This window comes from Caloenas nicobarica, chromosome 3 (genome assembly GCF_036013445.1).
Source record: "Caloenas nicobarica isolate bCalNic1 chromosome 3, bCalNic1.hap1, whole genome shotgun sequence".
In the NCBI taxonomy this organism is placed as follows: Eukaryota; Metazoa; Chordata; class Aves; order Columbiformes; family Columbidae; genus Caloenas; species Caloenas nicobarica.
Window position 1 is genome coordinate 108886434 of NC_088247.1, and position 13833 is coordinate 108900266.

The 13833-nt window shown below is 50.4% G+C and overlaps 2 protein-coding genes across 3 annotated transcripts in view; one reads left to right on the plus strand and one right to left on the minus strand.

The window, feature by feature from the left end:
- RRBP1 (ribosome binding protein 1) overlaps positions 1 to 13833 on the plus strand; it is a 33736-nt gene that overhangs the window by 15890 nt on the left and 4013 nt on the right. For both annotated transcript variants that reach the window (XM_065631926.1, XM_065631927.1), the window contains exons 7-19: positions 639 to 792; positions 3131 to 3269; positions 3622 to 3809; positions 3986 to 4023; positions 6845 to 6935; positions 7654 to 7746; positions 8122 to 8214; positions 8320 to 8400; positions 8497 to 8586; positions 9028 to 9120; positions 11250 to 11321; positions 11517 to 11612; positions 12479 to 12562. In XM_065631926.1, the coding sequence (XP_065487998.1) occupies positions 639 to 792; positions 3131 to 3269; positions 3622 to 3809; positions 3986 to 4023; positions 6845 to 6935; positions 7654 to 7746; positions 8122 to 8214; positions 8320 to 8400; positions 8497 to 8586; positions 9028 to 9120; positions 11250 to 11321; positions 11517 to 11612; positions 12479 to 12562 (1312 nt within the window). The remainder of the gene's footprint in view (positions 1 to 638; positions 793 to 3130; positions 3270 to 3621; positions 3810 to 3985; positions 4024 to 6844; positions 6936 to 7653; positions 7747 to 8121; positions 8215 to 8319; positions 8401 to 8496; positions 8587 to 9027; positions 9121 to 11249; positions 11322 to 11516; positions 11613 to 12478; positions 12563 to 13833) is intronic.
- DSTN (destrin, actin depolymerizing factor) overlaps positions 3804 to 13833 on the minus strand; it is a 31478-nt gene continuing 21448 nt past the window's right edge. The window contains exon 4 of the mRNA XM_065631929.1: positions 3804 to 6114. Within this exon, the coding sequence (XP_065488001.1) occupies positions 6044 to 6114 (71 nt within the window). The 3' untranslated portion in view covers positions 3804 to 6043. The remainder of the gene's footprint in view (positions 6115 to 13833) is intronic.

Here is a 13833-nt window from a genome sequence, read left to right on the forward strand (position 1 = left end):
GCTGGAGGGGGAAATGAGGATGTTCTTCCCCATGCCAAGGGGAAGGGCAGGGGAAACTCCCTCTGCTTTGGGGTCATCTATGCTGATGCTAGAGCCAACAGGCAGTGGAGGTGGGGAGAGCGGACCAGAAGGTGTCATGGCAATTCCCACCTTAGGGGAGCTCATATGCTCAAACTTCTGAAGAAATGCAGCTGGCTATTTGACACAAGTGATGCTGCAGAGATCTGAGACCTGTGCAGTGCATGCAGAACATAGAGGAGCTAGGTAGAAGAATTTCACACTCCTTTTTATAGAAAGTCTGAAATGGCTGGTGATTAACAGCCGTAAAATAATTACAGACTGGATTCCAGCTGCTTAGAGCACTTTCTCTTGTGTCTGGGAACACAGAATCTCATGTCCTCTGCTTCATGAGAAAGGAATGCCTCCTGTGATTGAAACACGGCTTTTGAAAAGTGATTTGTCAGCTCTTTCCACCTCCTTCCTGAAGGACCAGGCGCGTCCTAGAAACAGGCGAACGCAAACATTAAGATGTTTCAAGTCCTGTATCGGGCCCACAAGAGGATGTGTTCCCCCTTAGGTAACACCAGAGATGCTTGACTGGCCCGTGGGCTAAAATAACCCTGCTTCTGTTGGTGCAGGCAAAACGCTGAGCTGGCCAAGTTACGGCAAGAGTGCAACAAGCTGATGAAAGAGCTGTCTGAGAAATCAGAGGTGCTGCAGCAAGAGGAGCAGCAGAAGAAGAGCTGGGAGATAAAAGCAATGGCCTTGGAGAAGCAGATCGAGCAGCTGCAGGTAAGGCAGGCACTCACAAACCTGGTCCCTTTGGAGAGATGAGGCAAGTGGCTAAATTGCATGGGATCCATGGACTTGGCCATGGGAGGAACTTGGAGACAGATGAGTGTCCACAGCTGAAAAGCAGACTGCCTTGCAGACCTCTTCGTTGCCTTCCTCCAGTTAGTTTGTCACATGCAATGCATTCTTTGTCCAGCATCACGATCAAAGCCCAGGGAGCACAATGCCCTGGTTAAAGCCATTCTTACTCACATGTGAATCACAGAATCATAGAATAGTTTGGGTTGGAAGAGACCTTCAAAGGTCATCTAGTCCAACCCCCCTACAATAAGCAGGGACAGCTTCAACTAGATCAGGTGGCTCAGAGCCCCGTCCAGCCTGGCCCTGAATGTCTCCAGGGATGGGGCATCTACCACTTCTCTGGGCAACCTGTGCCAGTGTTTCACTACCCTCATTATAAAAAGTTTCTTCCTCATGTCTGGCCTGAATCTCCCCTCCTTTAGTTTAAAACCATTACCCCTTGTCCAATCACAACAGGCCCTGCTAAAAAGTCTGTCCTCATCTTTCTTATAGGCCCCTTTTAAGTACTGAAAGGCCACAATAAAGTCTCCCCAGAGCCTTCTCTTCTCCAGGCTGAACAACCCCAACTCGCTCAGCCTGTCCTTATAGCAGAGCTGTGCCATTCCTCTGATCATTTTTGTGGCCTCCTCTGGCCCCTCTCCAACAGGTCCATGTCTTTCCTGTACTGAGGGCTCCAGAGCTGGATGGAGGACTCTGGCTCATAAACTCACAAAGCTCCTGAGCCTGGTGTGAAGGTGTTGGGGGGGAAGCCTAGATGTGCACGCTGCTGGATCACACCCCAAAGCAAGAGAGGAAACCTGCTGGCCCCCCTCAGCCTGTGCTCCTGCAGGTGTGGGTGCTCTCTCTTGACTCTGCTGGTTTTAAGCCCTTTGTTCTCCCTCCTTGCTGCAGAAGAGTAGAGCTTGTCGCTCTTCTTGCCACCAGGGTGTGGCTGGGTTTGGGGTTTTTAGAGGTGTTTAAAGGACACCTCCCAAGCAGAGCTTCTGAGCACGCTGCTGGTGGAGGAGCAGTGGTGTGTTGCCAGCAGGTGGGCTGTACCCACGCAGGAAGAAGCATCTTCTTGGGGGGTGGCAGCTGCTGCTGGGATTCGGCTAAGCCAGAGGCTGGGAGTGTTGATCCTGGCAGTGCTAGGAACTTGCACTTCTTTCCCCCAGGGCTGGCAGACCAGGTGAGGGATGTGATATGTCCCTCCTGCATGTGCTGTGGTCTCCAAATTGCTCTGGCCTCTTTACGAAGGGGCTGTGGTGGTGGGGATCTTTATGCACGTCAAAGAGATGCTCCTAGAGCAAGGGGCATTTGATATCCTCGCTCTTAATTTTTCGGGTGCCTGAGGATGCAGATCTCTTTTTGCGGGGCTGGTTTTGGCCTCTGTTGCTTATGCAGGTGAGGAGCCTTGGGGGTGACGGGTGCACTGCTGGCGTGAGGGCAGAAGCCACCTTCCTGGCTCAAAACACCAGCTTCTAGGCATGCTTTTAGGAGAACTTCTCCAGGGCTCTCAGCCTGTTGCACACCTTAATACCAATTAGATAAATCATACTAGTTGGAAGACTTTAAAGCCAGTGATGTATTGAAGGTGTTGGGAGAATTGCACTCCACAGTAACACCTGGATCTCTGAGCTGAGAATACGGGGTTCAAATCCTCAAAAAATTGAGAAGTCCTGCTTTCTTTTCAGACAGAGATGGGGCTGCTGGTTTACCTTCTTCTGTCCCCTCCATGCAAACCAGTATTTCTCCACCTGCAAGGGTGCGACTCGAACCCATAGCACTGCTGCTGATCTGCAGCACACTCATCTTCCCCCTCCAAGTGCCTGCCTTGGTCAGGCCTCTTCCTCAACACTTTCTAAGATGGAAAAAAAAAAGTCTTCCCTGGCCCAAACTGCGCAGAAAATTCCTCGGTGGGTGGAAACACGTGTCTCCGTCCCATAGCAGTACCTCTCCCTGCTGGGCTGAGGCTGTGCTTTAGGACCAGGGCTTTTAAGAGGTTTTTCAGAGCTTCGCTTTCTGGAGGGGAGTATGGTCGTGGTCTTGGCTCAGAACTGAGACGTTTGGATGTTGTCTGCTTCCCACTTGAGGGCTGGCAAATGATAAAATGCCAGCACAAGGCAAGATGCTTTATGCACAGGGGGAGAACATGGGGAAGGATGACTTAAACCCCCCAAAGCACAGATTAAAAATAACACGTGACACACGGAGCTTTGCTTCAAACTGGCCGGGGTGCCTGGCATGCTACAGAAAGCCTTCTCTTCCTGCCGTGCAGGCTTCCCAAAGAGAGGTGGAGGCAACACTGCAGAAGAGGCTGGATGAAGTGAGTGACGAGCTCCGCAAAACCCAGAGCAGCTACAAAAGCCTGTTAGCAGATGCAGAAAAGGCGAAAGGACAGCAGCAGAGCATTGCTGGTGAGGACTTTGGTTTGGCACAGGGACAGCTGTGCGGTGGACTTGGAGCTTTCAGGGCCAGGTGCTTGGTGGGGATGGTCGGGGTAGGACAAGTAGACCCAGGAACAAATTGGGCTGCCTTGTGTTGATGTGAGCAAGATGTGGCACTGGTCCATGGTCCTTTCCTAGGATGCCACTCCGATGCCTCCCTCTTGTGCTGTCCTGCATCCCTGCCTGCCCTTTCTGTGCCTCCTGAAAGTATCCATAGCCAAGGCTTCTTTGGCCAAGAGTCCTGCTTGGACAGGGCAGGGTTGGGAGTCTCCAAATTTGTTTGCACTTACCTTACTGTGTTTTTCATCCCTTCCTCCAACAGAACTGCAGGCCAAGCTGCTGAGCTCCGAAGCGGAGGTTAAAAACAAGTTGCTGGAGCTGAACAATGTGAAAGGGAAGCTGCAGGATGCCAGCTCAGAGAATATGAAACTGCTGGAGAGGATCAAATCCATTGAAGCTCTGGTGGAGGCAGGCCAGATGAGGGAGGCAGAAAAAGACAGACACTCTCAGGTCTTGTGCTCATTTAATTGGGGTGGGAGTGGAGGAGAGGGTTGCACCACTCAAGCAGGTGTTTGTGCACTGTGTTAACACAGTACTTGTGCTGTCTTTGCTCTGGGATGCCACAGAAAGGTCTGACCTGCATCATGTGACTAGGACAGGTAACAAAAGTGCTTTCTCTCTTCCAGGCAGCCAATGAAGCAGAAATGAAGCAGCTGCGGTCAAGGTGGGTCTAGCTGCATATAGAGGCTGCTGTGGCACCTCCAGCTTGGTGTCCATGTGTCCCAGGTGCTGAGCCCTGTGAGTGAGGGCTCCCCACTTTCTCTGTTAGGCAGGCTTGGGGACTACGAGGCTGGGAAGACAAGGTCAATCCTGGCCAACACAGCTGTTTAAAACATTAATTGGTTCCAGTGCTGGCCCCAAATAACAGCCAATCCATTCTGAAGTAAGACTTGAATTGCTGGCAGGCACACAGAGCCTAACTGCTTCTGCAGAACAGGACATTCTGGTGGTGCTGGTGCTGGGATGTCTCTGATCCAAGTCCCTGCTCAAAGCTGGGCCAGCCAGAACAAGCTTTTCGGACCCGTTTCCAGGTATCTCCAAGGATGGAGATTCACCACCTCTCTTGGTCCCCATTCCAGTGTTTGACAAAATCTCCCCCTGGTGCAGAAAGGTTTCCTGTCATCTAACTGGGGTTTCCCGTGTCACGACTTGTGCCAATCATGTGCTGGACACCTCCAAGAAGGCTAGGCTCTGCACAGTGGGAGGATTTCTCAGATGTCCCCACTGCCAGCAAGCATCCAGCATTCCTGGATGGGCAGCTGTTCAGTTGTCCTGGGACCCCAGGAGACTTGGGTCGTTCTTGTCAAGGACCTGAACCTTCCTTGATCTGCTCAAACCGAGGTTCCCTTCAGGGCGGATGGTGGATCTGAGGGTGTGGAGGGAACCTGCAGGTGTCTGGTTGGCAGCCCTGATTTACGATTCCTCGAGATAGTAGGATGGTGCTTTCAAAATGCAGAGTTGTGGGCTATCTCAGCCGTGGACATATCAAGCCATGGACAGGAGTGCATTGGGAGCAATTCCCATTATGTAAGCCAGAATTTGTGGCCTTTGGATCAGGTTACTTCTTCTGGAGAGAGTCCAGTGGAGAGCTACAAAGATGATTAGCGGTCTGGAGCATCTTTCTTATGAGGTAAGACTGAGAGAGCTGGGTCTGTGAGAAAGCCAAGAAGGGATCTTATTTATGCTTATAAATATTAGGTTGGTGCAAAAGTAATTGCAGTTTTGGACAGTGAATTTTAAATCATTATAACTAGGCTCAAACACATCTTTATTAATCAAAGTGGCAACCATTACAATCAACACATTTTTGCCAAGGAGAAATAAGTAGCATAAAAATCCGTACTTCAGGATTCAGTGAACTCGTGGAAAGCATTTTCTGCATCCTGCTAGCTGTGGAAGTGTTTTCCCTGCAAAAAGTTGTCAGGAGGTCCGGTGAATATGGTGGAGGAGGCAAAACTTCGTGGCCCAATTTGTTCAATTTTTGAAGCGTTGGTTGTGCTATCTGTGGCCAGGCATTGTCGTGGAGAAGAACAGAGCCCTTTCTGTTGACCAATGCCAGCTGCAGGTGTTGCAGTTTTTGGTGCACCTCATTGATTTGCTGAGCATACTTCTCAGATGTAACGGCTTTGCTGGGATTCAGAAAGCTGTAGCGGATCAGACCAGCAGCCGAGCACCGAACAGTGACCATGACCTTTATTTGGTGCAAGTTTGGCTTTGGGAAGTGCTATGGAGGTTCTTCTCAGTCCAGCCGCTGAGCCAATCATCATTGATCATTGTATAAAATCCACTTTTCCTCGCATGGCACAATCTAACCAAGAAATGGTTCATTGTTGTTGCGTAGAATAAGAGAAGGCGACACATAAAAACAACTATTTTTTTCATTTTTGGTCAGCTCATGAGGCATCCTTTTTTCGAGCTTTTTCACCTTTCCAATTTGCTTCAAATGCTGAACAACCATAAAGGGGTCGACATTGAGTTCTTTGGCAACTTCTCATGTAGCTGTAACAGGATCAGCTTCAATGATTGCTCTCAATTGGTCGTTGTCAGCTTCCGATGGCCGGCCACTGTGCTCCTTATCTTCAAGGCTCTCGTCTCCTTTGCGAAACTTGAACCACCACTGCACTGTATGTTCATTAGCAGTTCCTGGGCCAAATGCATTGTTGTTGCAAGTTGTCTCCACTGCTTTACGACGGACTTTGAACTTGAATAAGAAAATGGCTTGAATTTGCTTTTTGTCGAACATCATTTCCATAGTCTAAAATAAATATAAAATAAGCAGCAAGTAATAAGCTGGTAGAAAAACAAAACAACCAACCCAAACAAACCAAAGCAGGAAAAGCACATTCAAATGATGTATAACATAACCACATTTATTAAAGAAGGTATTCCAATATCAAATGGCAAATTTCAACAATGCAAAAACTGCAATTATCTCAAGGGTGAGTGTCAAGAGGATGGGACCAGACTCTTCTCAGTGATGCCCAACAATAGGATGAGGGGCAACTGGCACAGATGGAAACATAGGAGGTTCCATCTGAATATGAGGAGAAACTTCTTTACTTTGAGGGTGACAGAGCACTGGAACAGGCTGCCCAGAGAGGTTGTGGAGTCTCCTCTGGAGACATTCAAAACCCACCTGGACACATTCCTGTGTGATCTGGTCTAGGTGAACCTGCTTTAGCAGGTGGGTTGGACTGGATGATCTCCAGAGGTTCCTTCCAACCCCAACCATTCTGTGATTCTTGTCCTGAGTGTACAGCCAGCCAGCTACTCACTTGCTTGTTGTTGCTGATAAGCTGGTAGAAAGCTAGATTCCACTCCAGTATTGCCATGACTGTGGTTTTTAGTCCTGCTCCCTGTTCCTCCTGCTGTGTTTAGATCCTGGAGCAGACTGAGATAGGAAGGGCTGCAGTCCCCATCTTGGGAGCTCACTACCCCGGAGGGAGGTGGATACCCAGACTCACTCCTGCATCCTGCCCTTCCAGGCTCCAGGAGAAGACGGACCAGCTCTCATCCTTGGAAAGGGAAGCCACAGAGCTACGAGAGGTGGTGGAGCAACAGAAGATGAAAAACAATGTATGTTAGTGAACCAGGCTCACCTTTTGCTGCTCACATTTTTTTCCTCCAAACCCCACATCTCTGGGATTTGAATGACAACCCATCATCGCTGGCTGCTGATGGCTCTGTGGTGTGACAAGAGGCTCTTCCAGCCCCCCCAGAGTACTGGAGGCATTGCCTAGTCTGCCAGGGGGCAGGATTTCCTCTGTGCAGGCTGTGCAGCTCAAGCCAATGGGCTGCAGCAGGCGGTGGGCTGTGTGAGTGGAGATCTGTCCCCTGTCCTCCTGTGAGGTTTAGGACTTGGTAAGCCTATCCTGTCAGGGTCAAGGCAATCCTTGAGCAGAGATTCCTCATACCTTATTGCTTCTCTTCTCCTTATCCCTCTACTACAATGTGGTTTCAGTTGTCTGAAGCTGACCTTGCAGCCCTCCACTTGGCCTGTGTCCTCTCCAGGCAGCTCTAGGCATCATGAGGGCTGCTTCTGGAGCTCCTGGCTCCATCCAGCTCTGCTTTGCTCCCCCAAGGCCACCACCTGAGCGATGTGGTGTGTTGAGCCACTGAGAGGATGGAGGAGAAAGGGCACATGTTGGTGATGGGATGAAAGACCTTTGACGAAAGTGATGGGCTGCTGCCTGTTTTCCTGAGCAGAGGCTTTGAAATCCTCTGCAGTGTCAACAAGCAACTTGGTGGCCTTCGGCATATGTGGCTTATTGCCCTCTGTGTGTGGTCTCGGCAGGACCTTTGTGAGAAGAACTGGAAAACAATGGAAGCCTTGACCACGGTGGAGAAGACATGTGATGAAAAACTGCTTGCTATCACAAAAGCAAAGGTGAGCTCAGTATTTCTCTGTAGCAGTGATGCCGCTGTTGTAGGGGAAACATTCAACCTTACCAAGTCACCAGAGATGCTTGCCCTGGGTTGCCTGCCTCCTTGTAGGAGCAGTGCTGACCCAAGCCTCCTGCCAGCTTCTCCAAAGTTTGTCTTGAGGGCCATGTACCACAGTACAGGTCATGGTTGGGGAACTGTGAGAATGAGGGAACCAGGAGGAACATTTTGGTGGTTCTCAACAGCAGCAGTTTTCTCTGTTGGCTGCTTTCGCTGTGCCAGCTCACCCCTGTAGGCACAGAAAAGCAGGACCAGCATTGGTAGCCTGGCAAGCAGGCACCCAAGACCTCCATCCTATGCCAGTTTGTCCCTCTCACAGGAAGAACTGGCCCAACAACTGGATGCGCTGCAGACACAAACCAAGCAGGTGCTGCTCTCTGCCTTCCCCGGCATCACCGTGTCCTCGCACCAGGTGGGCACGGGCTTTCTCAGATCCTTACAGAGCCTCCACGACATGGGAAGGACAGACATCTAAGTGTCCTTTTTCCTCCTTCTCCTGTTTTTTTTTCAAACTCAGGATTACAACATGTGGCTACAAGAGTTTAAGGAGAAGACTGTGGACATGCTAAAGCAGCAGACAGTTACAACAAAGCCCCTGGTTAGTGGAGGGGCTGGAAAGTGGGGTGGGGTAGTGCCTGAGAGGGACTCGTTTCTTTTCCTCACCTCTCTCTCCACCCCTTCCCTCTCTTTTCAGGATTCAGCACTTAAGTTAAAAGAGGCAGAGGAAGCGCAAAGCACTTTACAAGCAGAATGTGAACAGTATCGAGCTATCCTTGCAGAGACAGTAAGTTGTGGCCCTTTGCCGTATGTTGGTCTTCCACTAAAGTACATCTTGAGAGGTCTTCTGACAGCCCAGCTTGCCTGCAGGCTCATGATCGGCATCCCTCAGTATGATAGGGGGCTGCTGTGTGGATGACGGATTTGCCAGTGAGACAGAGGAACAGGAGAAACCTGAATTTCTAGAGTTCTTCTTCAGCCTAATTGTGTTGGAAACCTTCCTGGTGGTGGTGGGATGTGGCACAGCAAGGGCTCTGATGAGCAGGGTGGTTAAGCCAGCCTAGGAACAGGGAGCCTCTAGCTGTACCTGGGGCACCTAATTCTATCACCCATACTTTGGCCCAAATCCTTGAAGTGGATATTGGGTATGCCAGGGCTTCCAGCCCTGACACTACTTGGCTTGAGAGGGCTGGAGGAGGTTTGGGCTCAGCTGAGGCTTTGCCAACAGGAGGGGATGCTGCGAGACCTACAGAAGAGCGTGGAGGAGGAGGAGCAGGTGTGGAAAGCAAAGCTCATGGTGTCTGAAGAGGAACTCCAAAAGGTGCGTGCTTTGGGGCAAACCCGGGTTTGTCACTTGTGGAGCTGGACTTTAAGGAGCAGAGGGGCTGTTGTCTATAAATTGGATGGTGACCTTAACTGTCTCTGCCAACCTTGAACTCTGAAACATGAGGGCTTTCTCTTCTCCCCAAATCCACCCCTCCTGTCACCAAACCAGCAGACAAGAAGCCCACTTCACATAGGAGCTAAGCCTTTCTTCCTCCTGGATCCCACCTCGCTGCCTGGTGTATATCCAGACTCTGCCAGTGGAGCTGGAGGAGTTGTCGCAGCTGTCTGGTTCAGGCCTGGTGGCTGGGAAACTGTGTCACCACGTTGGTAATCCAAGCTCCAATGCTTGCAAATTGGGCTGAGCCCTCCTGGCAGCCACTGACTTGATGGGAAGAGAGCACATGCAGAGCTCATAGACTCCTATTTTCAGAAGAACTTGGCTTGCCCTCAAAACCTGGGTTGACCTTAGCATTTGTTGAGCCTTCAGAAAGGAGCTGAGGTCCAAGCCACGTACTGCACATAGTTTTGGGTCCAGCTGTCTGTCTGGCTCTGGGTACCATTCTTCCTGGTTAAAAAGCCAGCTGGCAGCTGCCAGAGAGCTGTTGTTGCCCAGGAGTTTGGGAGGGAGCGTGTTTTGTGAGCTCTCACGACTTAGCTGGAGTGTAGGACAACTTGGCTGTCTGTGCCTTTTCTGCAAAGCTGACTTCTCTCCTCCCTCTTGAACACAGAACTGAGGTGGTCTGGCTGCTCCCCATCCATCACATGGGGTTTTGGAGTTAACTGGGGCTGCAGAGAGGTGTGGGAGCTCTTGTACAAGAGATCTTCTGACTTCTCAGCCTGTCGCTGGTGCTGCTGAGGGCTGGTGTAGGATTACAGGGTGGTGACGTGGCTGCTGGTGAGTGCTGGCAGCAGGGTATGCGTGATGGGATGAGCGTCTGGTGGCTAGGACAGGTCCAAGAGCAGTCCTGCCTCTCTGTGGAGAAGAGTTGAATTCCTCCTTTCCAAAAACATTCAGCAACTGTGAAGTCCTCTTGAAAAATCAGTCCGGGTTTAAATGCAAACCCCATGCTTTTTTGGATAGCTTGGCTTCTCTTAATAGCAAAGCCTATGACACCTCATTGGAAAAATCTACCTTGCTGCTTCCAAACCAAAGGCACTTTCAGTAGGAAACTTTGCACCAAGGTTAGTGCCACTTTCTCAAGTGTTGAAAGCTGACTGCAGCCAGCTGAAGTCCTGCAGGCAAAAGCTGTTACTGTGCTCCACGATTTATGGCCTGGGCTTGTTGGACTTGTCCTCCCTGGGAAGAGGAGCTCCTGCCCTACAGGTCGTGGAGCTCTGGTTTGGTGTTGGGTCTCTTCTGTGCTTGGGCACAGGATGATGGCAGCCCAGAAGGCAAATCATATCTTTGGCTGCATCAAAAGGAACATGGCTAGCAGGTTGAGGGAGGTGATTCTGCCCCTCTACCCCTACTACTCTGGTAAGACCCCACCTGGAGTCCTGTGTCCAGCTCTGGAGGCCTCAGTACAGGAAAGACATGGACCTGTTGGAGGGGGTCCAGAGGAGGCCACAAAAATGATCAGAGGGCTGGAACAGCTCTCCTGTGAGGACAAGCTGAGAGAGTTGGGGTTGTTCAGCCTGGAGAAGACTCCGAGGAGACCTTATTGTGGCCTTTCAGTACTTAAAAAAGGCCTATAAGAAAGATGGAGACAGACTTCTTATTATAGCAGGGCTTGTTGTGATAGGACAAGGGGTAATGGTTTTAAACTAAAGGAGAGGACATTCAGGCTACACGTGAGGAAGAAATTTTTTACAGTGAGGGTGGTGAAACACTGGCACAGGTTGCCCAGAGAGGTGGTAGATGCCCCATCCCTGGAAACATTCAAGGCCAGGCTGGATGGGGTTCTGAGCAACCTGATCTGTTGAAGATGTTCCTGCTCATAGTAGGGGGGTTGGACTAGATGACCTTTGAAAGTCTCTTCCCATCCAAACTGTTCTGTGATTCTGTGATTCTATGGAGTGAGAGAAGTGGGAGCAAAACACCGTCCAGTTTTTCATTGAACGAAAAATGGTTGGTGTCCATGTGAGATGCTGATCACTGGCCTTCTCTGATTTTTTCTGGATTAGTCACAACTTCAGCTGAAATCCCTTGAAGAGATGGTGGAGAAGTTGAAAGCAGATCTGCAGAGCACAGATCAGGTAAGGTTTTTTGGGTGCAGAAGGTGTGGGCACCACTAGGCCTCCTGGCCAGGTGGACACATCCTGTGCTTGGGCTGAGTCAGGGCCCATCTGCTGACTTGCCCTGGGGAAGGCAGGCTTGGACCATGGGATGTTTGGGATGTGTTGGACCTCAAACCATCAACCCCCGCCTGCTTTCCCCCCTTTTTAATCCAGCTAAAGGAATACACCTCTCTTCTGGAAAGTCAGCTGGAAAATCACTTGGAGACAGCCAGCTCCGAACGCCAAAACTACACAAAAGAAGTTGAAGTTGTAAGTGTGGCAGCTATCTTCTTAAATGTTTTCTTCTTCTAAGCCCGACTTGCCACCCATCCACATTTCGGGCATTTGGGGAGTGCCCAGGGATCTGCAGCTTTGCAGAGCAGGATAAAATAGATGGAGCTGTTTGCTCCAGCCTGGGTTGTAAATGTCTAATGTCAGGAGGTCCATTGGCAGGGTGATGGGATGGGGAGATCTGTATGGAGATGCTATCCACTGCTCCTTGGTGGCCTGTGGGATTTCTGTGGCTCAGGTGAGATGGAGCTGTCTCTCAGCCATCTCTGAGCGTGCATCAGCAGGCAGGTTAGCAAGTGATGCCATCATGGACTCCATGAGAAGATGTTGCACCTCTCCTATGAGGACAGGCTGAGAGAGTTGGAGTTGTTCAGCCTGGAGAAGAGAAGGCTCTGGGGAGACCTCATTGTGGCCTTTCAGCACTTAAAAGGGGCCTATAAGAAAGATGGGGACAGACTTTTTAGCAGGGCCTGTTGTGATTGGACAAGGGGTAATGGTTTTAAACTAAAGGAGGGGAGATTCAGGCCAGACATGAGGAAGAAACTTTTTATAATGAGGGTAGTGAAACACTGGCACAGGTTGCCCAGAGAGGTCGTAGATGCCCCATCCCTGGAGACATTCAAGGCCAGGCTGGACGGGGCTCTGAGCGACCTGATCTGTTGAAGCTGTCCCTGCTCATTGCAGGAGGTTGGACTAGATGACCTTTGAAGGTCCCTTCTAACCCAAACTATTCTATGATTCTGTGATTTTGTGATCATCAAAATGCTTTCTTGGGCCAAAGATCTCCAAAACCAAGTTGCATAAATGAACTTTTTTTTTTTTTTCTTTCTGTTTCTCCTCAACAGTTGAGGCAGCTCTTATCACAGTCCCAGGAGCAGCTGGAGGCAGCAAAGATGGAAACACAGAAGCAGAGCAAAGAGCTGGCCCTGGTAAGGGGGGATCTCCGGAGCTGTCCTGCTGGGACCTCGCTGCTCTGCCTGATCCAATTTGCACATCCAGCTGCAGGACCAGCATCCTCCCTGTGGGCTCTGGATAGGGAGGAAGGCACAGCCAGTGCATGTGGAAACCCACCTGGTTCTGCTGGGCACTAACTGATCCAGCTTTCAGAGTGGATGTTTGAGACTCAGAAGGTGGTTTTTATTTGCCCGCCTTTCCTCCCATGATGGGGGTGGGAAGGAAGGGAGAGCAGCAAGGCTTGCGCCTGCTGGTATGTAGCAGAGGACTCCAGCCACCCCAATGCTGGTCTCTAGGGAATGGCAGGAAGATGTGCCAAGGGAGATTTAGGTTTGATATTAGTAAAAGGTTCTTCATCCAGAGGAGGGTGGAGCTCTAGAACAAGCTCCTCAGGGAGGTAATCACAGCGCCAAGCCTGACAGTATTCAAGAAGCAATTGGACAATGCCTTCAGATACATGGTGTGAATTTGGGGATTGTCTTATGCAGGGACAGGAGTTGGACTCGATCCCTATAGGTCCCTCCCAACTCAGGACATTCTATGATTCTGTGACTGGTTACCCCAGCACTACCCTTGGACAGGGGTTTGGGTGTCTTAGAACATCTGTCCATCCACCTCTGAATGGGAAGACTGAGGCTGTGCAGCCTGTGTGTGTGGAGGTCGCTCAGGGGGCTGCAGGATGGGGCTGGGTTTCTGCAAGTAATTGAGGGAGAGGACTGGGAAATGGGGCAGGAGAGCTAAGAGACCTGCCAAAACCATGAGGGCTTTTGTTTTTTAAATCCATACTTCAACTGTGAGAGGCTCAGAAGATTTTTTTTTTTAATCTTGGGTGGCATCACTGGTTTGTAGAGCTACTCAGAGCAGAGCGAGCCAGGAATATGGTTTCCCTGTGGTGCCATGACACTACCCAGCCTTGTAGCCACTACTGTCCGGCTCCCTTAGCCATCCAATGAGCCATCATTAGCCTTAATCTCTAGATGGGCAGGTGGTTTTAAGTGTCGAACACATTTGTGTTCATCCAGCGACATTCCCTTTCCTCTGGCCAAGGCACGCTGTTACCTTGCAGCTTGACTGCAGATGCTGCTGCGATGCAGGATGGAGCTCTGGTAGATGGAGTCGGGGGGAGATTTAATTGAGGGAGTTCAGCTGACTGTTGTGATCAAAATAGGACCTGCCACCCTGCCTTGGTTGCTTTATTTAACACCCCAGGCAACACTACATGCTCGGGGAAGAGTGGCTGGAAAGC